Below are 27,186 nucleotides of genomic sequence, written 5' to 3'. Positions count from 1 at the left end.
ATCTACGTGAATGTCACCCTTATGGTAACAGGGTCCATTTTTGTCTGTTTTGATCACTAGGGGTCCAGGAAAGCTGGTGTTAAAACAAAGAACCGAGAGTGTGCCCTTTGTAAAAACCCGCTTGCAGTTCAGTGGCAGAAGGATCTCTGTGCTGACTGCATCAGTAAAACTATACAAGAATTTTGCCACTAGCCTAAAAGCCATAATACAGGCTGAAATAAAAGACTCCTTGAAATTGGCCCTTAGCGAACCAAGAAGGAGAAGCCGTAAGGCGTCCACAGAGTCAGATACCACTCAGAGACAGGGGAGTCATAAAACATCCCGGTCTCCCTCTACCTCCTCGGCCTCTGTCCAGTCTTTAGATTCCTCCTCGGACAGTGATTCAGGAGGTCGTCCATGTTTCCCAACTGAGGACGTAGATAAATTGGTCAAAGCAGTTAGATCTGCAATGGGGCTTAAAGAGGAGAAGACACCTAGGTCACTAGAAGATGTCATGTTTGGTGGCCTAGAAGAGAAAAGGAAACGCACGTTTATTCGGACTCCCATGACAGCACACGAGAGAGGGGATCCGCCCTTAAGGAACAGGAAACCTACAGATACAAAAGGGCGGCACCTCTCCCCATGCATCAGTTGGTTTCCTGTTCCTGAAGGGACTGGATGCCTATAGAATCTACAGGAGTCCAGGCCGGCCGGACCGATTCTGGTGGCGAGGGGGTCTCCCACTTCGGCCGGTGCGGGTACCTGATGTAGTCACGGTGGCCCTGGCAGGGCGGCACGGCGGTGACTAGGCAGCGAGGAGCGGTCGCCAGGGGGTGTCCGGTCTCCGGGGCCAGCGTCTGGTAAGTCGCCCTTCCCGTGGGCTGTGGGTCTCTCTGGACAGGGGGGGGCGCGGCGGCATCTAGGGGGCGCCGATCGGATCGTAGCTGGCCGGCCTCGGCGTTCCACAAGGGCTGCAGCGCTGACAGGAAGCGCTGAAAGCTGTGGTGACGTCGGGGGGCGGAGCCGGCGACGTCTTCCGGATCGGTGAGCTCCTGCGCATGCGCGGGGGCTCCAAGATGGCGGCGCCCACCGGAGATCATGCCGCAATCCCTCCGGAGTAACGATTGATTCCCCACAGCTGCGGGAGGGCGGGAAAATTAAACAAGCAAGCTGGGCAGGATGCGCTGACCGAAGGAGGGGCTTTATAAGGCGGCTCCAGCAGCATGTTCCCGGGTTCTGGCTCCAATTTACTGAAAATGGATTCAGATCAGGATCAGCAGGTTGTGCTGCTGGAACAAGCATCCCAGAAACCCAAGGAGAAGGAACATGAAAAGAGGAGCGATGGTTCGGGCCGCAGAAGCTCCTCCAGACAGGGGTCTGGAGTGTCAGCCAAAAAGGATCCCCCTCGTGCTTCGGTATTTCTGGGTGTGAGCAGCCACTGGTAAGTGATCTTCGAGAAAGTTCACTTAGTGACTAGTCTCCCCTCATGTGTTTTTATGTAGGGAAGGAAAAACGTCAGTAAGGCGAAGCATAGGGAATGTGCCATCTGCGGGGTTCCCTTGCCTGACTCACACCCTAAAAAACTATGTGACCCCTGTATCCAGCAGACGGTAGCCGAAGAATCCTCCTCTATTACGGCCAGTCTCAAGGAGATGATTAGAATGGAGGTTAAAGAGTCCTTTAAAAACCTTTCACAGTCAGGAGGTTCTAGGCAGAGAACTGAATCTGATTCGTCTATGGAAAAGGACAAGTCCGAAGAATCAGACAATTCAGCAGCATCATCCTCCTCTTCGGAAGAAGACGCTGCTCGGTTTTGCCTACCCCTAGAAAGGATAGACAAATTGGTAAAGGCGGTCAGAGGCACAATGGGAATATCGGAACCCAAGCCTCAACTATCCAAAGAACAAATGATGTTCAGTGGATTGGAGCAAAAGAGGCGCAGAGTGTTTCCTTTAAATGAGAAAATACAAGATCTTATTAATAGGGAGTGGAGAAAACCGGAGAGAAAAGGCTCCTTACCACCTGCGCAAAAACGTCGATACCCTTTTGATGACCCAGCAGTAGGTAACTGGGAGAAAGCACCAAAGCTGGATGCAGCAATTGCCAAGGTAGCTAAACGATCTTCTCTCCCATTTGAAGATATGGGAACACTTAAAGACCCCCTGGATAGGAAAGTGGATACCTTCCTGAAGGGAACCTGGGAGATGGCAGCTGGCTCCTTAAGACCTGCGGTAGCTTCAACCTGCACGGCAAGGTCAATGATGGTCTGGCTGGACCAGTTGGAGACCCAATTAAAACAAGGGGCCTCTAGAGATTCCATTCTCTCAGCATTACCTGTAATCCAGGAGGGGGCGGCTTTTTTATCAGACGCCTCAATTGACTCCGTAAAGTTGGCAGCTAGAGCAGCAGGACTTTCTAATGCTGCAAGGAGAGCCCTATGGCTGAAATGCTGGCCGGGGGATATGCAGGCAAAAGCGAAGCTCTGCGCTATCCCTTGTAAAGGCGAGTATTTATTTGGGCCTACCCTGGATGAACTCCTGGAGAAAGCAGGAGATGATAAGAAAAAGTTTCCCAACCTGTTCAATCCATACCGTCGTCCCTTCAACAAAAGAAGGTTCAACCGGGGAGGAAAGCGAGCCTTTTCACCAGGGAGAGATCGTCCCAGATGAGAGGATAGGCGAAAGCGAGGTACAGGTCTCATGTTTCGCTGTAACCAGACGGAAAATAAAAAACAAGACCAATGACTGGCAATTCCAGTGGGAGGGAGACTATTGCGTTTCTCGGCAGAGTGGTCGAAAATCACAAACAGCGTTTGGATAAAAGACACTGTTTCCCATGGTCTCAAGCTGGAATTTGTTCATATTCCACAGGACAAATTTAGTTTAACACCCTGGCGCTCATCTCCCACTGAACAATTCGCCCTAGAAGAGGAAGTGAGGACTCTTTGTTCCAAAAATGTTTTGGTAGAAGTGCCGTATTCTCAGGCAGGGAAAGGGTTTTACTCTCCCCTGTTCCTAATCCAGAAGCCTGATAAATCTTACAGGACCATTATAAATCTTAAGGGTCTCAATAAGTTTTTGGTGAAACACACTTTCAAAATGGAGTCCATCAATTCGGCAATAAAGATGCTTTTCAACAACTGTTTCATGGTAGTAGTGGATTTGAAAGATGCCTACTATCATGTACCCATTCATGCTGATTTCCAACGGTACCTGAGGGTAGCGATACTAATGGGGGGTAGGATTCAACATTTTCAATTCAGAGCACTCCCCTTTGGAATCACCTCGGCACCTAGGGTGTTTACTAAAATAATTGCGGAAGTCATGGCGCATTTAAGAGAGTCAAATATCCTTATAGTCCCCTACTTAGACGATTTCCTCATTGTAGGTAACTCGGTAGATCATTGTCTGTCACAATGGGAGATTGCTAAAACCAAACTAGAACGGTTGGGTTGGATCATAAACTTTGAAAAATCAAAATTACAGCCCCTAAATGTTCAAAAATTCCTGGGGTTAATGTTGAATTCAGTGACACAGCAGTGTCTCCTCCCTATGGAGAAAATGGACCAAATTCAGAGTTTTGTATTAAGAGCAATCAATACACCTTCCATGACACTTAGACAAGCAATGTCTCTACTTGGGTCACTCACATCTTGCATCCCAGCAGTTAAGTGGGCTCAGTTCCACACCAGGTGACAAAAAGAAGTCCTGTTCCATGACAGAGCCTTAGGAGGCGCATTGAATGGGAAATTGACATTGAGGCCGATAACATTGAATTCCCTTAGATGGTGGCTAGAGAAACAAAATTTATCAGCAGGGGTTCCCTGGATGGTAGATGTCACCCACGTGATAACCACGGATGCCAGCTCTTCAGGGTGGGGAGCCTATATGGGGGACATGGTGGTCCAGGGACAGTGGGAACCCTTCACAACATTTTCATCAAATCAAAGAGAGTTGTTGGCGGTTGAACTGGCTGTTAAAAAATTCCTCGTATATCTGCAGGGCCAGCACGTCAGAATTCTGTCGGACAACAGAGTGGCGGTCGCTTACATAAACCGGCAAGGGGGAACTCGTTCCGAAACTTTAATGCAGATCACGGATCGGTTGTTCCAGGTGGCAGAGCTCAATTTTCTATCTTTGACAGCTCTTCACATCAAGGGAAAAGAAAATGTGGCAGCAGATTTCCTCAGCCGAAATGTGTTAAAACAGGGAGAGTGGTCTCTCAACGAGGACATTTTCAATCTCGTCGTCCGCAGATGGGGTCAACCAGTGGTGGATCTATTCGCCACCAGAAACAACAGAAAAGTAAAACTTTTTTGCTCCCTAAATCCCAGGGAGAATCCCCTGGCGGTAGACGCGTTTCTCATAAAATGGGATTTTCCACTGGCCTATGCTTTCCCACCACTGAACCTGATACCTCTAGTGGTGAGGAAAATCAGGGAGGATCGAGCGAAAGTCATCCTTATCGCCCCCTTTTGGCCCAGAAGAACCTGGTTTGCCTGGCTCAAGACAATGTCTGTATCGGTCCCCTGGGTACTGCCAGAGATCCCGGACTTGCTTTCTCAGGGACCGATCTCCCATCCACAAGTGGCGGGGCTCCATTTGACGGCATGGAGTTTGAACGGTCACTATTAGTGGGGAAAGGCTTCTCTCCAAACTTGGTGGAGACGCTCCTAAAGAGTAGAAAGCAAATAACTACGAGAATCTACTCTAGGACTTGGAGAAAGTTCTTGTCTTGTTCAAAGTTTAATGTCCAAGACGGGGTGCCAGTACAACAAATCCTAGAGTTCCTACAGAAGGGGTTCGAGTTAAAACTCTCTCCTAGTACCCTTAGGGTACAGGTCTCAGCTTTAGGTGCCCTATTTTCCTGTAATATAGCGAATAACTACTGGATAGCGAGGTTTATGGAGGCAGTTAGTAGATCTACACCACTGCATAAAGACAGAACAGTTCCATGGGATTTAAATTTAGTTCTGTCCTCTCTAACTAAACCCCCCTTTGAACCTCTGCAGGAGGCCTCGATCAAAATGTTGACACTTAAGACAGCCTTCCTGATCGCCATAACCTCAGCTCGCAGGATAGGGGATATACAGGCACTTTCCAGAGCTCCTCCATACACTGAAATCTTGTCAGACAGAGTAGTCCTTAGACCAGACCCAGCATATCTGCCAAAGGTGGCGACACGGTTCCATAGATCACAGGAGATAGTTTTGCCGTTCTTTATTCCTAATCCCTCTAATCCTAAAGAGCAGGAGCTTCATACGTTAGACGTCAGGAGATCTCTTCTTCAGTATATTTCAGCTACTGATAATTGGAAGAAAGATGGAGCACTGCTTCTTTCCTTCCAAGGTCCAAGGAAAGGGTTTAGAGTATCGAAATATTTACTGGCTAAATGGATTAGGGAAACTATCTCTCTAGCTTATACAGCAGGTGGGGGGCCAGCTCCGCAGAACCTAAAGGCACATTCCACCCGGGCCATGGCGTCATCCTGGGCAGAAAGATCTGGAGTGTCAGTGGAGCAGATATGTAAGGCGGCCACATGGTCATCCCCTTCCACTTTCTTTAAACACTATCGGTTGGATTTGGGGTCCTCCTCTGATCTTTTCTTTGGGTTAAGGGTGCTACAATCTATAGTCCCTCCCTAAGGTAGCTTACATCTCTGTAAATCTCTCGTGTGCTGTCATGGGAGTCCGAATAAAGCATTAAGCTACTTACTGGTAGCGGCATTTTTCGGAGGCCCATGACAGCACCCTTAGTTCCCTCCCTATTCACGTGGGGGTAGCACTTCCTGATATGTATATAGCGTAATATGTAAATCTCACGTATGGTGTCTTATTACAATAATGGGTTATTTTGTTTCAAATGTATATAATGTATATTTGTGTACCACTAACCGCGGCAGTCCTCTCAGGCTCTGAAATACAACTGATGCATGGGGAGAGGTGCCGCCCTTTTGTATCTGTAGGTTTCCTGTTCCTTAAGGACGGATCCCCTCTCTCGTGTGCTGTCATGGGCCTCCGAAAAATGCCGCTACCAGTAAGTAGCTTAATGCTTTCCGGTTAATGCAAAAATAAAAGCGTTAATTGAGAGAGTGGAAAAAGCCTGAAAAAATGGGTTCTTTGCCCTCTTCATCCAAAAGGAGATATCCTTTTGAGGATAAAGACTCTGAGTCCTGGGAGAAGATCCTTAAGATTGACGGGGCAGTAGCCAAATGTTTAAAAAGTTCATCCCTTCCCTTAGAAGACTCTGGTGTTCTCAAAGACCCGCTTGACAAAAAAGCAGATAGTTTTCTGAGACACATCTGGGAAGCCTCAGCGGGGGGCCTAAAGCCGGCAATTGCTGGAACATGTACGACCCGTGCTCTAATAGTCTGGCTACAACAGATGGAGGATCAGCTAAGAAACAAAGTACCCAGAACTGACATCCTTGCAAATATATCTTTAGTGCAAGGAGCAGCAGCTTTTTTGGCAGACTCTTCTGCGGATTCCGCAAGACTAACGGCAAGAGCAGCGGGCTTATCCAACGCGGCAAGAAGAGCCCTTTGGCTCAAAGGTTGCCCGGGGGATTTGCCATCTAAACACAAGCTGTGTTCTATTCCATGTGACGGCCAACTTCTCTTCGGGAAAAAACTTGAAGACATCCTGGAACATGCAGGAGATAAAAAGGTTTTTCCCAACATCCCTAAAGATCCTAAAAAACCTTCTTTTCGGAGGAGAAGATATAATAGAGGTCGCCCTCCAGGGGAGAGAAAAAATTGGGACTTTAGGGATAAGAGAGGATCGGGCTATATGTTTAAAGGGCCCTCCACATCGGCAAAAAAATCCCCCCCCAATGACATTACGCCGGAAGTGGGAGGAAGACTCTCCCTCTTCTTTCCGGCCTGGGTAAATATCTCCCCCAGTATCTGGGTCATGAACATCATCAAAATAAAATTCGTCTGTCCACCCAGACGAAACTTTATAATAACTCCCCGACGGATGTCCCAGCAGGAACAATCTGCCCTAGACACCGAGATCTTGGGACTTATCCACAAAAAGGTTCTTCAAGAAGTCCCGGTTCAGGAGGAGGGAGACGGGTTTTACTCCCCCCTCTTCTTGATCCAAAAACCGGATGGTTCTTGGAGAACTATTATAAATCTAAGGAAGCTCAACCAATCTATAGAGAACTACTCTTTCAAGATGGAGTCTATAAACACGACCATAAAACTTCTTTTCCAACACTGCTTCATGGCAGTAATAGACTTAAAGGATGCATACTACCATATACCAATACATCAGGAATATCGGAAATACTTGAGAGTAGCTCTCTATATTCAGAATCAGGTAAAGCATTATCAATATACAGCCCTTCCATTCGGCCTGTCTATAGCCCCCAGAGTTTTCACCAAAGTGATGGTGGAAGTAATGTCATACCTCCGGTCCCGGGATGTAGTAATTGTCCCATATCTGGACAATTTCCTGGTAATAGGGAGGTCAGAGTCCCACTGCACTCATCAAGTTTCAGTGGTAACATCAACTCTAATGGAGCTGGGTTGGATAATAAACATCCCCAAGTCCAGACTACTGCCAGTAAAACTACAGTCCTTCCTGGGGTTAGTACTGGACTCCGAGCGTCAGCTCTGCCTCCTTCCAGAAAACAAAGTGGACAAGATAATAAACCTGGCCAGTACAGCAATACGTCAACCCGCAATGACTCTCAGAAAGGCGATGTCCCTTCTAGGCTCGTTAACATCGTGTATTCCGGCAGTAGAATGGGCACAATTCCACCTAAGACAACTACAGTGGGAAGTTCTCTCAGCTCAGACTATTAAGAGGGCATTCAGAAGGAAATCTATGTCTCTCCCTGGGCGTAAGGGATTCCCTAGTTTGGTGGACTGTAGAACACCACCTGACAATGGGGGTCTGGTGGAAAAATCCGGTCAAAGACATCATCACGACCGACGCAAGCGGTACAGGTTGGGGAGCTCATCTGAGGTCTCACTCTGTACAAGGTACCTGGTCCATACGATAAAAAAACTATGGGTCAAACGAAAAAGAGCTATGGGCAGTGGAGAAAGCCCTAAGACATTTTCTTCCTTTACTCCAGGGTCGCCATACTTGAATCCTGACAGACAATCGAGCAGTGGTGGCGTATGTCAATCATCAGGGGGGGACGAGGTCCAAAGGCCTCATAAATGCGTCAAAACTACTCTTCCAATTAGCAGAACAACACCTGTTATCTCTGTCGGCACTACACATCAGGGGCATAGAAAACACTCAAGCAGACTTCCTGAGTCGCAGAGGCTTAAGACAGGGGGAATGGTCCTTAAACCCCCAGATATTTCAACAAATAGTCCAAGCCTGGGGCTCACCAGAAATAGACTTGTTTGCCAACTCACACAACAAAAAAGTCAGAAAATTCTGCTCCTTGAATCCAAGAGAACATCCCTTCGCAGTAGATGCCCTACTAATACCTTGGAAGTTTTCTCTGGCCTACGCATTCCCCCCAATAGTGATGATCCCAGCTGTGATCCGGAAGATCAGAGAGGATCAGGCAAAAATTATCCTCATAGCTCCATTTTGGCCAAGGAGACCATGGTTCTCCCTTCTAAGGCAGATGTCTGTAACAGATCCATGGATTTTGCCAGAAATTCCGGACCTACTAACCCAGGGCCCAGTAACCCACTCTCAGGTGAAGGGCTTCCATCTGGCAGCCTGGAATTTGAGAGGGCGTTACTAAGTCGCCAAGGATTCTCACCAGGTTTAATCTCCACCCTGTTGAAAAGCAGAAAACCCATAACTTCTAGAATCTATGGTAGGACATGGAAAAAATTTCTTGACTTCCTGGGTGAACCATTGGGGGAGGTGGCTCCAGTGGGTCCTATCCTGGAATTTCTGCAAGCAGGATTACATCTTGGGTTAGCAACCAGCACCCTTAAAGTTCAGGTTTCAGCCTTGGGGGCACTATTTAACTGTAATCTTGCCTCGAATAGATGGGTTTCACGATTTATAAAATCTTGCAGTAGATCTCGGCCGGTCGTTATCCCAAAAATCCCTCCTTGGGATCTAAATTTGGTGTTAGAAGCTCTAACTAAACACCCTTTCTCTTACCCCATGACGGCACTAACGAGAGAGGGATCCGCCCTCAGGGACAGGAAACCCACAGGTGAAAAAGGCGGGACCTCTCCTCCACCTCAGTTCGGTTTCCTGTCCCCGACGGGGATCCCACAACTCACCATCCAGGAGTCCAGGGACCATCAGGCCGAGTTCAGGCAGCGGGGGGCCCTGCCACGGTCTCAGGTGGATTCCTCCCTGAGGGCGCGATCCGGGGTCGGCGGGCCTCGTAGATGCGCGCAGAGGGGAGGCAGTGAAGAGGATGCCGAGAAAGCCTGCCTCTTCCTTTTCAAAGGGATGATCGGCAATAGGTAGCGGCGGCTACCTGGAGGTTTTTCTCCACCGATCCATAAGGCACACAGGAGGTGGTGACGCCGGTCACCGACAGGAGAACGCTGGGAGCAGCGGCGGCTGCGGAAGCTCCGTCCCTCCTGTGAGCCGGCAAACAGTGAGCGCGCGCGGGGTTCGGCGACTTACTGCGCAGGCGTGGGGGTCACTTCCGGGGCGGCGCAGGGCACCTCTGGGTAATCCGGAAGTTGCCTGGCGCCGCTCCATTAGTATATATCCAGAAGGAAAGGGGTATACCGCTGCTCAGAGATTACCACCATGAGTGGAATAGAGCAGTCGGTGGAAGAAATTTCACAGGCCCCTGTGACAAAGAACCCGAAGGAGCGCCATTCCTCAAGAAAACCCACGCAGCGCAGCAGCTCAGGATCCCAGCGTAGCAGAGGCTCTGGTGGATCCAGGAGGGAGACGGTGGTTCAAGTGGAGGAGGCATCCTCAAAGCCACAGCCGGTATCTTCCTCACATTAGGAGGGTAAGTGACCTCCGTGAAAGTGTAAATTCTAATAGGGGTTTATTGTTTCCTAGGGAAAGAAATGCCAGGGGAAAAGTAAACATAGAGTATGCCCGCTTTGTTCAGCAGATTTGCCGGATTCATGGGTTAAAAAACTCTGTGCGCCATGTATTAAGAACACCATTGATGAGGAGACACCAAGTTTCACATCTGAATTAAAAGATTTAATTAAAACCCAAGTAGCAGACGCATTAAAAAGCGTAAAAAACCGTAAAAGAAAACATAAAGAAAAATCTCCAGATTACAGCTCCAGCGAGGGAGATAGTACGAGTGGGGATTCTGATAGCTCTACAGCTTCATCATCCTCCTCTGCATCTTCAGAAAGCGGTCGCAACTGTTTCCCAATAGATGAAACGGATGCGTTGGTGAAAATGGTTAGGGCGACAATGGGTCTGGCAGACACTCGTTCCAAAAAATCTGTACAAGATCTTATGTTTAGTGGCCTGGAACAAAAGAAGTACAGAGTGTTCCCATTAAATGAAAAAATTCAAGCCCTTATAAAAAAGGAGTGGAAAAGACCAGACAAAAAAGTACTGTTAACACCCAAAAGGAAATACCCATTTGATGACCCAGCCTGCGCCTCATGGGGAAAAGCGCCAAAATTAGACGTCGCCATCGCGAAAGCCTCTAAAAAGTTCGCTCTGCCTTTTGAAGATATGGGGACCCTCAAGGATCCTATGGATAAAAAGGCCGATGTCTTCCTAAAAGGGTCCTGGGAGGCCGCCAGCGGGGGGCTAAAACCCGGTATAGCTGCTACGTGTACAGCTAGAGCACTAATGGTCTGGCTGGATCATTTAGAGACTCAATTAAAAAATAAAAACCCGAGAGAGTCTATACTAGACTCTGTGTCAGCGATGAGAGGGGCCGCTGCATATTTAGCAGATGCCTCAATAGACTCAGTTAGACTGACGGCAAGATCGGCTTCCTTCTCAAATGCGGCTAGGAGAGCACTATGGCTAAAGTGCTGGCCGGGGGACCTGCAAACTAAAGCTAAGTTGTGTTCCATTCTGTGTGAAGGTGAATATTTGTTCGGTCCCACCCTAGACGATGTCCTCGAAAAAGCGGTTGATAAAAAGAAAGCCTTTCCGGGATTCCTAAATCAATCTTATAGGCGGCCCTTTCGAGGAAGGAGGTTCACACAAAGACGCCCCCCAAAAAATCAAAAGGAGGGGTGGGAAGACAGAAAATTCAAAAGAGGAGGTTTCATGTTCAACAAGCCGGATAATAAAAAACAGCCACAATGAGGGTGCGCCCCAGGTAGGAGGGAGACTGACCCACTTTCTTCCAACCTGGGAAAAAATTTCTGGAAGTGCCTGGACTCTAAACATCATAAAGACGGGCCTAAGACTAAGCTTTCACACAATGCCACACAATCAGTTTGTGGTCACACCACGAAGAAAGTCAGAGATCGAGCAGCTCAGCATCCAGAGAGAAGTTCTCAGTCTTCTGGAGAAGAATGTCTTACAGGAAGTTCCACAACAGGAAGAGACGAGGGGGTTTTATTCTCCGCTCTTTCTTCGAACAAAACCGGACGGAACTTTCAGAGTAATTATAAATTTGAAACAACTAAACAGATACCTGGTAATAGAAAAATTCAAAATGGAGACAATAAAATCATGTGTCAGATCCCTTATCCCGTCTTGTTTCATGACTGTTATAGACTTAAAGGACGCATACTATCATGTGCCAATCCATCCGGATTTCCGGAAATATCTCAGGGTTGCAGTAATGATACAAGGGGAACTGAAACATTACCAATACAGGGCTCTTCCGTTTGGTCTAGCCATTGCCCCGAGAGTATTCACAAAATTAATGGCGGAAGTAATGGCCCATATAAGGGAACAAAACATATTGATTGTGCCTTATCTGGACGACCTCCTAGTGATGGGCAGTTCCTCTCTACATTGCAGCCAGCAACTAAACAGAGTGATGGTAGCCCTATCGAATCTAGGATGGTTTTTGAACCTGGAAAAATCCAGGCTTATCCCATCTCAAGTACAGTTGTACTTGGGGATAGTAATAGACTCAACAAAGCAAGAGTGTCGTCTGCCGGAAGAAAAAGTATCCAACATGATACATCTAGTGAATCAGTTGAGTATCTCTCCTCTGATCTCTCTAAGGAGAGCCATGTCCATACTGGGGTCGATGACATCCTGTATCCCAGCGGTACAGTGGGCTCAGAGCCACTCGAGAGATCTCCAGTGGGAAATACTAGAGGCGGTATCCCACGCAGGAGGAAATTTAGAAAAGCAATTAAAAATATCCTCTCGGACAAAAACTTCCTTAGCTTGGTGGACAGACCCATCCAATCTCAGGAGGGGGGTTCCATGGGTATGGCCGGTCTCGATAATCCTGACCACAGACGCAAGCCCTTGGGGGTGGGGGGCCCACCTAAACAGGCAAATTGCCCAAGGTCCTTGGTCAGTAGAAGAAAAAGACCTTACTTCAAACATGAAGGAGCTTTTAGCAGTTCAGTACGCCATCAATCATTTTTTAACTTCCCTCCGTTCCCACCACGTGAGAGTACTGACGGACAACAGGGTGGTAGTAGCATATTTAAACCATCAGGGAGGGACGAGGTCTCAATCCCTAATGAAAGTGACAAATTTCATCATGTCACAAGCAGAAGCCAACTTGTCCTCCCTGACAGCCCTTCACATAAAAGGGTCAGAAAATCAAACTGCAGATTTTCTAAGCAGAACCCAATTAAAACAGGGGGAATGGGAGTTAAATACAAGTATATTCAAACGCATAGTGGATCTTTGGGGGGCCCCGGATATAGATCTATTTGCAAACAATCAAAATCAGAAAACGGAGGCCTTCTGCTCGAGTCCAGTGGCTATAGACGCGTTGTTAATTCCATGGAAATTCCATCTAGCTTATGTGTTTCCTCCGATAGCTCTAATTCCCTTAGTCTTGAAGAAAATCAGGGAGGACAGAGCCAAAGTGATACTGATAGCTCCGTTCTGGCCGAAAAGAGTATGGTTCCCATGGCTACGCCTAATGTCCATAGCAGATCCATGGGTACTCCCAGATATCCCAGACCTTCTGCATCAAGGGCCAGTGAATCACCCTCAAATAAAAAGTTTGCACATGACGGCCTGGCTTTTGAAAGGGAACTATTAACAAAAAGGGGGTTTTCTTCAAATCTAATTTCTACCCTGCTGGCCAGTAGAAAACCTATAACTACCAGAGCCTACGGCAAAGTCTGGAAAAAGTTCCTCTCCACGTCAGGGGTTATCCTATCAAATCAGATGCCAATTCAGGAAATCTTAGAATTTCTTCAAAAAGGTTTAGAGAAAGGCCTAGCAACAAACACTCTGAAGGTTCAGATTGCAGCATTGGGTGCCCTTTACAACCAGGATTTGGCGGGGAATCACTGGGTAAAAAGATTATTAGAGCATCTACTAGGTCCTGACCAGTTATACATCTCACCGCTCCTCCTTGGGATCTGAACCTAGTCCTTTCAGCACTAACTAAGGCGCCGTTCGAACCTTTATCTCAGGCTTCACTAAAAATAATATCTTGGAAAACCTGTTTATTGGTGGCCCTAACCTCAGCTCGCAGGATTAGTGATCTGCAGGCCTTATCAGCCTACCCACCTCTAACACAAATATTAGATGACAGAGTAATCCTCAAAACTGACCCTTCTTACCTTCCCAAAGTGGCGTCAAAATTCCACAGATCTCAAGAGATAGCGTTACCATCTTTTTGCCCCAATCCAAAAAACAAAAAAGAGGAGGCTCTACACACTCTAGATGTAAAGAGATGTCTAACACACTATCTGTCAGCCACTAGGGAGTGTAGGAAAGGGAGGGCTCTGTTTGTCTGCTTTCAGGGACCAAATAAGGGTCACAAGGCATCGAAAGCCACGTTGGCGAGGTGGGTAAGAGATGCCATCAAGATGTCATATACCTCTTCCGGAGAACAAGCTCCGGACACAATTAAGGCTCATTCAACCAGGTCGGTGGCAACCTCTTGGGCTGAACGTGGTGGAGCATCAATAGATCAAATATGTAGAGCAGCCACTTGGTCTTCCCCCTCTACATTCTTCAAGCACTATCAGCTTAATCTATCTTCTCCCTCAGACTTAACTTTTGGTAAGAGAGTTCTTGAGGCAGTAGTCCCACCCTAAAATTTTCATTCTTTGAAATTCTCTCGTTAGTGCCGTCATGGGGTAAGAGAATATCGTAGTTACTTACCGATAACGGTATTTCTCTGAACCCATGACGGCACCTGTATATTCCCTCCCTTCACGTATGGGTGTCCACACTACTTATAAATTAAGTCACGAGGTGTGCATAAAAAAAAAAAAAAGTATATATATATATATATATATATATATATATATATATATATATATATATATATATATATATATATATATATATATATATATATATATATATATATATATATATATATATATATATGAGCTTATATAAGTTATACAGTTATATTTTGTTGTGTAAAAATAACCAATTAAGTTACAGCAGAAATTCCCTGCAAGGCTCTGTAAACCAACTGAGGTGGAGGAGAGGTCCCGCCTTTTTAACCTGTGGGTTTCCTGTCCCTGAGGGCGGATCCCTCTCTCGTTAGTGCCGTCATGGGTTCAGAGAAATACCGTTATCGGTAAGTAACTACGATATTTGAGCCCTTACAGGAGTTATCACCTAAGTTACTTACCCTTAAAACAGTTCTTCTAGTAGCCTTAACATCGGCACGTAGGGTAAGTGATTTGCAAGCCCTGTCAATATCCCCTCCTTATACTCAGGTTTTTGATGACAGGATCGTTCTAAGACCAGACCCGGCTTATCTCCCCAAGGTGGTTCAAAAGTTCCATAGGAGTCAAGAGATTACCTTACCATCTTTCTGTAGTAATCCCAAAAATCCAGGGGAACTAAAGTTCCACATGCTAGATGTGAGAAGATCTATGTTACAATACATATTTATGACTAGTCAGTGGAGGAAAGACCAAACCCTATTCATAGCCTTTCAGGGTAGCAAAAGAGGGTGTGGGGTAGCTAAAAGTACTATTGCTAGATGGATTAGAGGGAGGCCATTAGTTTATCCTACTCTGCGGGTGGCACTCCGGTTCCTGAAGGCATCAAGGCTCACTCTACCAGAGACGTGGCTACCTCCTGGGCAGAAAAGGCTGAGGTATCAATTGATCAAATTTGCAAGGCTGCTACCTGGTCCTCACCCTCAACTTTTTTCAAGCACTACCGGCTAGACCTTTCCTCCTCTGCTGACCTAACCTTTGGTAGAAGGGTACTACAAGCAGTGGTCCCTCCCTAAGGTTTCATTCTACAAAAGTCTCTCAGGTGTGCCGTCATGGGGGAAGGGAAAACACCAAGGTTACTTACTGGTAGCCAGTTTTTCCGGAACCCATGACGGCACCCGTATATTCCCCCCCTTTATCACCCTTTCGGTGTGCACTATTGTTTTGGGTGCTTTTTTAGTTAATATGATGTGGTGTTGGATTGCCATGTGTACTAACCAGGGGGGCCTCTCATGCTCTGAAAACCAACTGAAGCGACCGAGAGGTACCGCCCTTTTATTTTCAGTAGGCTTTCCTGTCCTGGCTGGGCGGATCCCCTCTCTCAGGTGTGCCGTCATGGGTTCCGGAAAAAACGGCTACCAGTAAGTAACCTTGGTGTTTTTCTTTCCTCAAAAATGATGTTTTCGCAAGCAATTTTTTATTTTCACAAGTTTAACAGGAGAAATTGGACCCCAATAATTGTTGCCCAGTGTGTCCTGAGTACGCTGGTACCCCATATGTGGGGGTAAACCACTGTTTGGGCGCACGTCAGGGCTCGGAAGGGAGGGAGCACCATTTGACTTTTTGAATGCAAGATTGGCTGGAATCAATGGTGGCGCCATGTTGCGTTTGGAGACCCCTGAGGTGCCTAAACAGTGGAAACCCCTCAATTCTATCTCCAACACTAACCCCAACACACCCCTAACCCTAATCCCAACTGTAGCCATAACCCTAATCACAACCCTAACCCCAACACACCCCTAACCCTAATTCCAACACTAACCTTAATCCCGACCCTAATCCTAAGCCTAATCCCAACCATAACCCTAACCACAGTCTAATCTTAACCCTATTTCCAATCCTAGCCCTAATTCCAACCCTAAGGCTAGGTTCACATTGCGTTAGAGCAATCCGTTTAGCGCATACGCTAACGGAATGCGCTAACGCAATGTCCAAAAAGGGATTGCGTTTTGCGATCCCGCTAGCACAGATGCCCGATCTGCGCTAGCGAAGAACGGACCCTGAACGCTGCAAGCAGCGTTCGAGGTCCGTCTGAAAATAACGGGACATCGCTAACGCATGCCAAAAAAGGCATACGTTAGTGATGCGTTAGTACATTGCTGTCAATGGGTGCGCTAATGGATCCGTTACATAGCGTTAATTGCGCCATGTAACGGATTCCGTTAGCGGACACCCACTAACGCAATGTGAACCCAGCTTAAGGCTATGTGCCCACGTTGCGGATTTGTGTGAGATTTTTCCGCATCATTTTTGAAAAATCCGCAGTTAACGCAGTGCCTTTTTTACCTGCGGATTTACCGCGGATTTCCAGTCTTTTTTGTGCGGATTTCACTTGCTGATTCCTATTGAGGAACAGGTGTAAAACGCTGCGGAATCCGCACAAAGAATTGACATGCTGCGGAAAATACTAACAGCGTTTCCGCGCGGTATTTTCCGCACCATGGGCACAGCGGATTTGGTTTTCCATAGGTTTACGTGGTACTATAAACCTGATGGAAAACTGCTACGAATCCGCAGCCAAATCCGCACCATGTGCACATAGCCTAATTCTAGCCCTAACCCTAGCCCTCACCCTAACCCTAGTAGGGAAAAAAAAATAAATATTTTCTTTATTCTATTTTTGTCCCTACCTATGGGGGTGATAAAGGGGGGGGGGCGGTTTATTTATTATTGTTTTTATTTTGATCGCTGTGATAGGTTCTATCACAGCGATAAAAATGTACTTGTAACGAATCTGCCGCTCGGCAGATTCAGCGGGCGCACTGCGTATGCGTCCGCCATTTTGCAAGATGGCGGCGCCCATTGAACAGACGGACGGACACCGGGAGGGACACAGGAGGTAGGTAAGTATGATGTTCGGACAGCGGGGGGGGAGGGAGCGGACAGGAGGACGGAGGGGAGCGGAGGACAGTTTATGACCGGACAGAGGAGATCGGTGGCGGTGGGGGGCAGATCGCGGTCTCCAGCCATGGCTGATGCTATTGCAGCATCGGCCATGGCTGGATTTTAATATTTCACCAATTTTCATTGGTGAAATATTACTATCGCTCTGATTGAAAGTGAAACGTCACTTTCAACAGCCAATCAGAGCGATCGTAGCCATGGGGGGGGCGAATCCTCCCCCCTGGACTCAAGTACAACTCCCCCTGTCGGTTGGGTGAAATTACAATTAACCCTTTCACCCGGCCTGCAGGAGCGCGATGCGACCATGACTCATATGCTGCGTCACAGGTCGGATTGGCACAGGTTTTCATGACGCATACAGTGCGTCAAAGGTTGGGAAGGGGTTAACCTACAGGGGCCATAAGTCCTTCTATGTGGCCCTAACTAGTATTAGTGTCCCCTGTGTGCCCCCATATATTACTACTGGCCCCCGTGTGCCCCCATATATTACTACTGGCCCCTGTGTGCCCCCGTATATTACTACTGGCCCCTGTGTGCCCCCGTATATTACTACTGGCCCCTGTGTGCCCCCGTATATTACTACTGGCCCCTGTGTGCCCCCGTATATTACTACTGGCCCCTGTGTGCCCCCGTATATTACTACTGGCCCCTGTGTGCCCCCGTATATTACTACTGGCCCCTGTGTGCCCCCGTATATTACTACTGGCCCCTGTGTGCCCCCGTATATTACTACTGGCCCCTGTGTGCCCCCGTATATTACTACTGGCCCCTGTGTGCCCCCGTATATTACTACTGGCCCCTGTGTGCCCCCGTATATTACTACTGGCCCCTGTGTGCCCCCATATATTACTCCTGGCCCCTGTGTGCCTCCATATATTACACAGGATTCTTACGATGTTACATCGGCTCATCTTCTCATTCAGGTTTCTACAATATCGGATCCTCTCAGTGAAGATCTTCTACAAAAGAAAATTTTCCTGATTTACCCATCAAAAATGGATGTGGACAAAGACAAGATGGCGGAGACGATATTACATCTCACCCTAGAGATCCTCTTCCGGCTTACTGGAGAGGTGAGAGATTCTGATGATTTCACATTACATCATTCTTATCTATGGCAATAACAGATGGACAGAACTAGAGGTGAGGACTCTGGAAATGTCTGTAGTGAGATTTATTAATGTGTCTCTCCATTACCAGGATTACACGGTGGTGAAGAAGACCTCTAGTGATCGCTGTCAGGACCCTGTGTCTGAGGGATGGGGAAGACCGCTGAGCCCAATCACGGGGCCTTCACCTCACCTCCTGATCCATGAGGACATCAATGACCAGAAGATCCTAGAACTCCTCTACAAGATGATTGAGCTGCTGACTGGAGAGGTGACACTGCTGGGAATGCTGGGACATTATACAATAACACTATGAAGAGATCGGGGGGATGACGGTATCATTGTATGTGTCAGGTTCCTATAAGGTGTCAGGATGTCGCTGTCTATTTCTCCATGGAGGAGTGGGAGTATTTAGAAGGACACAGAGATCTGTACGAGAACGTCATAATGGAGGTTCCCCAGCCCCTCACATCTCCAGGTAATAGACAGGACTAAATACACACGGCCTATAATTATCTGTATGTAAATAATGAATTCACTCCCTGTATGTGTTTCCTCCAGATCTATCCAGTAAGAGGACAACACCAGAGAGATGTCCCCGTCCTCTTCTTCCACAGGACTGTAACCAAGAAGATCCCAATGCTCCTCAGGATCATCAGGTAGATGGAGAGGTGGTGTCAGGAGATCTCCCCTATGATGTGTAGATGCTGGTGAAGGTCTTGTGCTCAGTCTTGTTTTAATCACCAGTATTATAGGTTTTATACCTGTGTAATGAGAACAGTGGAGATGGCAGGATTAGAGCTGATCATAGATGTGACTTCTCCATCTGTCGGTGACTTCTACAATATTTGTTTCAGAGTGAAGATCTGACCCATATTAATACTACAGAGACATATGTAAGGGGGGATGAGTGGTGTAAAGAGGAGATTCCCACATATGACTACCCAGGTGAGTAGTAACCACTAAATGCAGAGAGGTCACAGATTCTTCTCAGTCACCGGCTGTGGCTGCTTTATAGGTGGTGTAGTCCGGCCGTATTACCATGATCACCATTTTGCCTCTAGACCACAACATTCTTCTCCACCCAAAACTGTTCAAATGACTTTAGTCTTTGAAAGCCTTTTTCTATAGATCTTACAACCTGGTAGATCCACCTACCACCTGGGTTTAGGAGACGCTGTTACCTTCCCAGATCTGTAAACTATAAAGCCAAATGACAGCGTACGTAGAATGTGCTGACAAGATAGAAAATTACCGTATTTTTCGGACTACAAGACGCACTTTTTTTCCCCCCCAAAAAGGGGGGAAAATGGGGGGTGCGTCTAATAGTCGCAATGCAGGCTTACCGTGGCGGCAGAGGTGCGGTGGCAGAGGTGCGGCGGCAGAGGTGTGGGGGCAGAGGAGGCGCAGTAAGCGGGGTCCCTTTCTCCGGTGAGGTGATGCAGCAGCCTGGTATGCAGCAGAGCCGGGTGAATCCTGTTGTTATCGGTGGGCGCGGCCATTTTCCTGAGGCCGCGTGTGCGCAGATGAAGCGCTCTGCTTCCCGGGGCTTCAGGAAAATGGCCGCGGGAGGCCGCGTGTGCGCAGATGGAGATCGCGGCGGCCATTTTCCTGAAGTCCCGGGAAGCAGAGTGCTCCATCTGCGCACGCGCGGCCTCAGGAAGATGGCCGCGCCCACCGATAACAACAGGATTCACCCGGCTCTGCTGCATACCGGGCTGCTGCATCACCATACCGGGGAAAGGGACCCCGCTTACTGCGCCTCCTCTGCCGCCGCACCTCTGCCGCTGCACCTCTGCCACCGGACCTCTTCCGCCACGGTAAGCCTGCATTGCCTGCACGGTAAGCCTGGGACCCCTCTCACGCCATACCTCTCACTGCACCTCCTGATCCCAGCACCTCCTGATCCCAGCACCTCCTGATCCCAGCACCTTCTCATCCCAGCACCTCCTCATCCCAGCATCACCCCACCTCTGCCGACACCTTGCCTCCCGTGACCCTGCTCTGCCACCGCCAGCCCTCAGGTAAGATACTGTAAATTCGGACAATAAGACGGACCCCCATCTTATAAAAAATCTTTTTTTCTGCAATTTTCACCCCAAATTTGGGGTGCGTCTTATGGTCCGGTGCGTCTTATAGTCCGAAAAATACGGTACTTGAAGAAAAATATTCTGATGGGCCTGTAAGAGAAAGCGGAGGGTAATGATGCTGTTGGCTTCCTAGAACCCTGAGATCTTATGGGATGAATCTCCCTTCTCTCCCTTCTGTGCTGCTGAATGTGATCATATGGTCCCTACAAGACCAGGTCCAGTCTTTCTGGCCAAACTTCACTTTTATGATCGACAACATTAAATGTGCAGTGAGGCCAAGTGTGAATTTCTGTACAATAACAGTGTTTCCCTTTATCCTGACTTTTCAATTTATATTAAAACCGACTAACTTCCAGGAGGATTGTGATAATCTACATAAACCCATCACACCTGTGCCATGATATATCTCTGAGCTGTGCGTGGCTGATGGCTGTAATATACATTTATTCCCGCCTGCAGGAGCTGTGTTGGCTCCAGCCCTGGTTTCATGGATTCACTCCACCTCATAAATTACATTGTTTTTGATAATAAGAAATTCAGATTACTGCACAATCTCTCCTGAAATGGGGAGCAATATTATTTTCTCTAATCTTCTGGTCGGGACTCATAGTAGCTCCAATGGGCCACCATAAATGAATGCAACTCTGGTTTACTGTTGTGTAATCTGTATTTGTGGTTTTCAGTTGATGAGATTCTCATGCTCTGGGGCGGGGCTTTATGTGGTGCTGTGGGCGGGGCTTTGTGGTGCTCTAGGGCAGGGCTGTGGGCAGGGCTTTATTGGTGCTCTGAGGGCGGGGCTGTGGCTTTATGTGGTGCTTGGATTACATATTCATCTTATTGGCTTGTGACAGGTCACTGATCCCTCACTGACCTGCCCTCCATTTTTACATAATGCATATACAGTAATAGCATTGATATGATTGTTGATAATGCCTATAATATTGTGGCTATTGGGAGGCTTAGAAAAAAAATTAGGTAGATCAAAGATATAAAAGGGCATAAGGGCTTTTATCATAGCACACTGTCATTTCCAAGGGATATTAAGTTTAGGCCTGATTTTCATGTCCCCACATAGCCAATATACATCAGGCAATTGGTAGATTTGACCTACCAACAAAGAGTCATTGTATAGACTGCCCTCCTGGAGCGGGATTATCTGGTCATTACAGTATTCAGATGGTAGGTTATTTACCTGTCGTCCGGGACCTTTCCTTTCAAAACAGGTGTAGTTCCCTGGATAGGAGGTGATCCCATGGCCAGTTGGTTCATTACTTTGGTGAGGTGGGTATAAGTGAGATACAGTTTGACATTTATGTGAGTTACCTAGTTGGTTTTTCTCTTCGCCACGACAGCACCCACTTGAGAGAGGGGATCCGCCCCTAGGAACAGAAAAACCTATGGAGAGAATAAAAGGGGCGGTCCCCCTCGCTCCCACAGTTGGTTTCCTGTTCCTACGGGAGACACCTGTGTTATGGCTGGCAATCAGGCAACACAGCGTGCAGTAATCAGCGCACATACAGAGATCTGGCAATAACCAAAAACAATAGGACGAGCTCTGAGACGTGGAATCTCTGTAGACTGCAGTACCTGATCTATCCTCACACAACTATAAGCAGCAGTGGATTGCGCCTATCAACTACCTATGCAACTCGGCACTGCCTGAGGAGCTGACTAGCCTGAAGATAGAAATACAAGCCTGACTTACCTCAGAGAAATACCCCAAAGGAATAGGCAGCCCCCCACATATAATGACTGTTAGCAAGATGAAAAGACAAACGTAGGAATGAAATAGATTCAGCAAAGTGAGGCCCGATATTCTAGACAGAGCGAGGATAGCAAAGAGAACTATGCAGTCTACAAAAAACCCTAAAACGAAAACCACGCAAAGGGGCAAAAAGACCCACCGTGCCGAACTAACAGCACGGCGGTGCACCCCTTTGCTTCTCAGAGCTTCCAGCAAAAGTTAATAGCAAGCTGGACAGAAAAAACAGAAAACAAACTAGAAGCACTTATCTAGCTGAGCAGCAGGCCCAAGGAAAGATGCAGTAGCTCAGATCCAACACTGGAACATTGACAAGGAGCAAGGAAGACAGACTCAGGTGGAGCTAAATAGCAAGGCAGCCAACGAGCTCACCAAAACACCTGAGGGAGGAAGCCCAGAGACTGCAATACCACTTGTGACCACAGAAGTGAACTCAGCCACAGAATTCACAACACACCTGGAGAGAAGAGGATGCCCAGCCTGGATGCCGCTTGCGCAGTTTACCTGTATAGGGACGGCAAGGACTCCAGAGCTGGAAACAGCGTTGGGGGTCCTGTGACAGCTTCCCCCCCTCTGCTGGCAGGTACCGTGAGGCCAGAGTCGGGGAGTCGTGTCATGATCCCAATGGCAGGGGATCACAAAAGGACAAGCACAAAAACAAAACAAGCTCTAGGGTGATGGAACCTGAGCTGACCGCGATCCTGAACCTAAACACACAACTAGCAATAGCCGGGGAACGTGCCTACGATGATACCTAGACGTCTCGCGCCAGCCGAAGGACTAACTTCCCCTATTAGAAGAAACACAGACCTCTCTTGCCTCCAGAGAAACACCCCACAGAAATAGCAGCCCCCCACATGTAATAACGGTGAAATGAGAGGAAAGCACATACGTAGTTATGAAAACAGATTCAGCAAAATGAGGCCCGCTAAAGCTAGATAGCAGAGGATACAAAAGTGAACTGCGCGGTCAGCGAAAAACCCTTCAAAAAGCCATCCTGAAATTACTTGAACTCATGTGCCAACTCATGGACCATGAGGAGTAATTTCAGCCCACTAGAGCAACCAGCAGCAAGGAATCACATCTGCAAGCTGGACTAAGACAAATTAAGCAAAACGTGGAACAGGAAAATCAACACTTAGCTTGTCCTGAAGATAACAGAAGCGGGTAGCAGAGGTAAAAAGACACACTGATTACATTGATAGCCGGCGAGGAAATGACAAGAATGCCAGGATAAATAGGAAACTCCCATATCCTGATTGAACAGGTGGACACCAGAGACCGCAGAGAACACAAGTCACCCAGTACCACCAGTAACCACCAGAGGGAGCCCAAAAACAGAACCCACAACAGTCGCCTGGCTCACGGATGTCCATTCAGCCGACCTGCAGGGACCAGATCGCTGGGGTAAGAGAACCTGTGACGCCATCCTCGGTGGCATACAGGCAGCGTGTGGCCCGGTATTTGTCCACCGGAAGTATTACCACAACTTCCGGGGTGATACAGGAGGAGGACGGCGCCTGCGCGAACGCTGGATGGAGGCGCAGGCGCCTACAGCAGAGCCGCAACCCGGATGTAGTGGTCACTTTCAGGTGCGGCAGGAAGAAGATGGCGGCCCCCATTACAAAAGGACGCCGGCGCTGATACCCGGCGTCCATCATGGCATCTCCCCAGGACACAGCGTTGCCTTCATCCGAAGTCACCGCTATAACACCTGGTAGCCGGACAAGCAGCAGCCGCAGGTCTTCTTCTAAGAGTGCCAGGGAAAAGAGGTCGGACCGGTCGGCTCTTCCATCTGTGCCTCCGTCTCCTCCTCTTCAGCCGCTACTGTGACAACAGCTTCACTGGGGTGAGTGTCTGTCTACCCTATTAGGCTGATTATACTTCCCTCTTTATCTAATTCCCTAGGCAAAAAGAACAGGGAAATCCAAACATAAGCAATGTGCTTTATGCTCTCAGCCACTCCCAGATACTTATTTAAAGAAGCTGTGCCAGTCATGCATCGAATCCACCTTATGTGAGGAGTCTTCAGTAAGGTCGGAAGATATAAGAAGTATGATTAGGAAAGAATTACGAGCCTTTCGAAGCTCGGATAAAATTCCTGAGAATAGGAAAAGATATAATTCTCCTAGGTCTGAACAATCTTCTGATGTTGAGGATAAAGATTCGGACGGTTCCCAAGAGTTTATATCCTCAGAGGGTGAGCAGGATACATGCTTTCCTAAAGACAGTATTGACAATTTAGTCAAATCAGTATGTAACACCATGGGTATTGAAGATGCAAAAACCCTTAAAACGCCACAGGACGTGATGTTTGCTGGCCTGTCTGAAAGAAAAAGACATTCTTTTCCTGTTATTCCAGCAATAAAGGATTTAGTCAAAAAAGAGTGGGAAAGCCAGGGACAAAGAGGGTTGCCATCTTCGTCAAAAAGACGCTATCCCTTTAATGACGAGGATTTCTCCAAATGGTCAAAAGCCCCGAAGGTAGATGCGGCAGTGGCATTCACTTCTAGGAAATCTTTACTGCCTGTAGAAGATTCGGGATCTTTACAAGACCCGCTTGACCGGAAAGCTGATTCCCTTCTAAAAAGAGCATGGGAGTCCTGTACAGGAGCTTTCAGACCGGCTATTTCGGCTACATGCACTGCTAGGTCCATGCTAGTCTGGTTGAATGATTTAGAAGAAGGATTGAAAGGTGGCCTTTCCCGGAATAAACTCATGTCTTCCATACCATTGATTAGAGGAGCTACTGCCTTTTTAGCGGATTCTTCAGCTGATTCTATACGATTAGCAGCCGAATCGGCAGGTCTGACCAACGCGGCTCGCCGCGCCTTGTGGCTAAAGTGGTGGAAAGGAGATCCCCAAACGAAGTCTAAGTTATGTGGTCTGCCATGCCAGGGTGAGTACCTATTTGGTACTAAGTTGGATGAAATTCTTACCAAAGCGGGTGAGAGGAAGAAGGGGTTCCCCAATAACACTTAGTGGGGCAAAAAAGTATTTAGTCAGTCAGCAATAGTGCAAGTTCCACCACTTAAAAAGATGAGAGGCGTCTGTAATTTACATCATAGGTAGACCTCAACTATGGGAGACAAACTGAGAAAATAAAATCCAGAAAATCACATAGTCTGTTTTATTTGCATAATCCCTCCGGACTCTTTTTTTTATTAACTTACTTAAGGTCTCAATCACAACAAGAGGCCTTAGAGCAGGAAATAATAACTCTCCTGTCCAAAGGAGTATTAATGGAAGTCCCTTTTCATCAAAAAGGGAGGGGTTTTTATTCCCCTTTATTTTTGATTTCGAAACCAGACGGATCATTTAGAACAATAATTAACCTTAGGAGACTAAACGTCTTCTTAGAGAACCAAACTTTTAAAATGGAATCTATTCGGTCAACTATTAAGCTTCTGTTTCCCCATTGCTTCATGGCCGATCTTGACCTTAAAGATGCATATTACCATCTTCCAATCTTCATTGAGCATCAACAATATCTACGGGTGGCAGTTATTACCAATATACAGCAATGCCCTTTGGACTATCAATAGCCCCTAGAGTTTTCACAAAACTGTCAGAGGTAATGTCATATTTGAGGTTAAAAGACACCCTCATAATACCATATTTAGATGACCTCTTGATAGTGGGGAACTCCCTTTCTCAATGTCATCAACGTTTATTTGATTCAATTTCGTCCCTACAGGAATTAGGGTGGTTAGTAAACTGGGAAAAGTCTAGATTGTCCCCCACAACTCGTCAAAAATTTCTAGGACTTATTCTAGATTCTATAAATCAAAGGTGCTTTCTTCCCGAGTCTAAACAAATAGCAATTATAAACAAGGTACAATCGGTGATTAATAACCCCCTAATTTCCCTAAGAGAAGGTATGACCCTTCTTGGTTCCTTCACATCATGTATTCCGGCTGTTCCGTGGGCCCAATTCCATAGTAGAAAATTACAGTATACAATACTTCAGGAGGAAGAAAGGTTACAGGGCCGGTTAGATAGTCTTGTTTCTTTGTAACACGTCTGTTGGTAATCTCTCACCTGGTGGTTAGATCCGAATCATTTTACCAGTGGGGTTCCCTGGGTGGTTAACCCCTTTCTGCCATTAGACGTACTATTGCGTCCATGTGGGGTGGGCTTTACTTCCCAAGGACGCAATAGTACGTCATATGCGATCGGCAGCGCTCACGGGGGGAGCGCCGCCGATCGCGGCCGGGTGTCAGCTGTTTATCGCAGCTGACATCCGGCACTATGTGCCAGGAGCGGTCACGGACCGCCCCCGGCACATTAACCCCCGGCACACCGCGATCAAAGATGATCGCGATGTGCCGGCGGTACAGGGAAGCACCGCGCAGGGAGGGGGCTCCCTGCGGGCTTCCCTGAGCCCCCCGCAGCAACGCGATGTGATCGCGTTGCTGCGAGGGTCTCACCTCCCTCCCTGCTCCCTCCAGCCCCGGATCCAAGATGGCCGCGGATCCGGGTCCTGCAGGGAGGGAGGTGGCTTCACAGAGCCTGCTCAGAGCAGGCACTGTGAAGCAGCCTGCACTCCTATCAGATCAGTGATCTGACAGAGTGCTGTGCAAACTGTCAGATCACTGATCTGTGATGTCCCCCCCTGGGACAAAGTAAAAAAGTAAAAAAAAAAAATTTCAAATGTGTAAAAAAAAATAAAAAAAAATATTCCAAAATAATGAAAAAAAAAAAAAAATATTATTCCCATAAATACATTTCTTTATCTAAATAAAAAAAAAAAAACAATAAAAGTACACATATTTAGTATCGCCGCGTCCGTAACGGCCCGACCTATAAAACTGGCCCACTAGTTAACCTCTTCAGTAAACACCGTAAGAAAAAAAAAAAAAAAAACGAGGCAAAAAACAACGCTTTATTATCATACCGCCGAACAAAAAGTGGAATAACACGCGATCAAAAAGACAGATATAACTAACCATGGTACCGCTGAAAGCGTCATCTTGTTCCGCAAAAAACGAGCCGCCATACAGCATCATCAGCAAAAAAATAAAAAAGTTATAGTCCTGAGAATAAAGTGATGCAAAAATAATTATTTTTTCTATAAAATAGTTTTTATCGTATAAAAGCGCCAAATCATAAA

At 47.3% G+C, this 27,186-nt stretch overlaps 1 protein-coding gene across 1 annotated transcript in view; it reads left to right on the top strand.

Annotated features, from left to right (window-relative positions):
- The window catches only part of LOC138662849 (oocyte zinc finger protein XlCOF22-like), a 91,433-nt gene that overhangs the window by 30,466 nt on the left and 33,781 nt on the right, over positions 1 to 27,186 (top strand). The window contains exons 2-6 of the mRNA XM_069748827.1: positions 18,036 to 18,185; positions 18,313 to 18,492; positions 18,576 to 18,699; positions 18,783 to 18,880; positions 19,079 to 19,169. Coding sequence (XP_069604928.1) covers positions 18,036 to 18,185; positions 18,313 to 18,492; positions 18,576 to 18,699; positions 18,783 to 18,880; positions 19,079 to 19,169 — 643 coding nt within the window. The remainder of the gene's footprint in view (positions 1 to 18,035; positions 18,186 to 18,312; positions 18,493 to 18,575; positions 18,700 to 18,782; positions 18,881 to 19,078; positions 19,170 to 27,186) is intronic.

The sequence above is a fragment of the Ranitomeya imitator genome, chromosome 2 (genome assembly GCF_032444005.1).
Source record: "Ranitomeya imitator isolate aRanImi1 chromosome 2, aRanImi1.pri, whole genome shotgun sequence".
Classification (NCBI taxonomy): Eukaryota; Metazoa; Chordata; class Amphibia; order Anura; family Dendrobatidae; genus Ranitomeya; species Ranitomeya imitator.
This window is presented reverse-complemented; position numbering and strand designations above follow the sequence as displayed.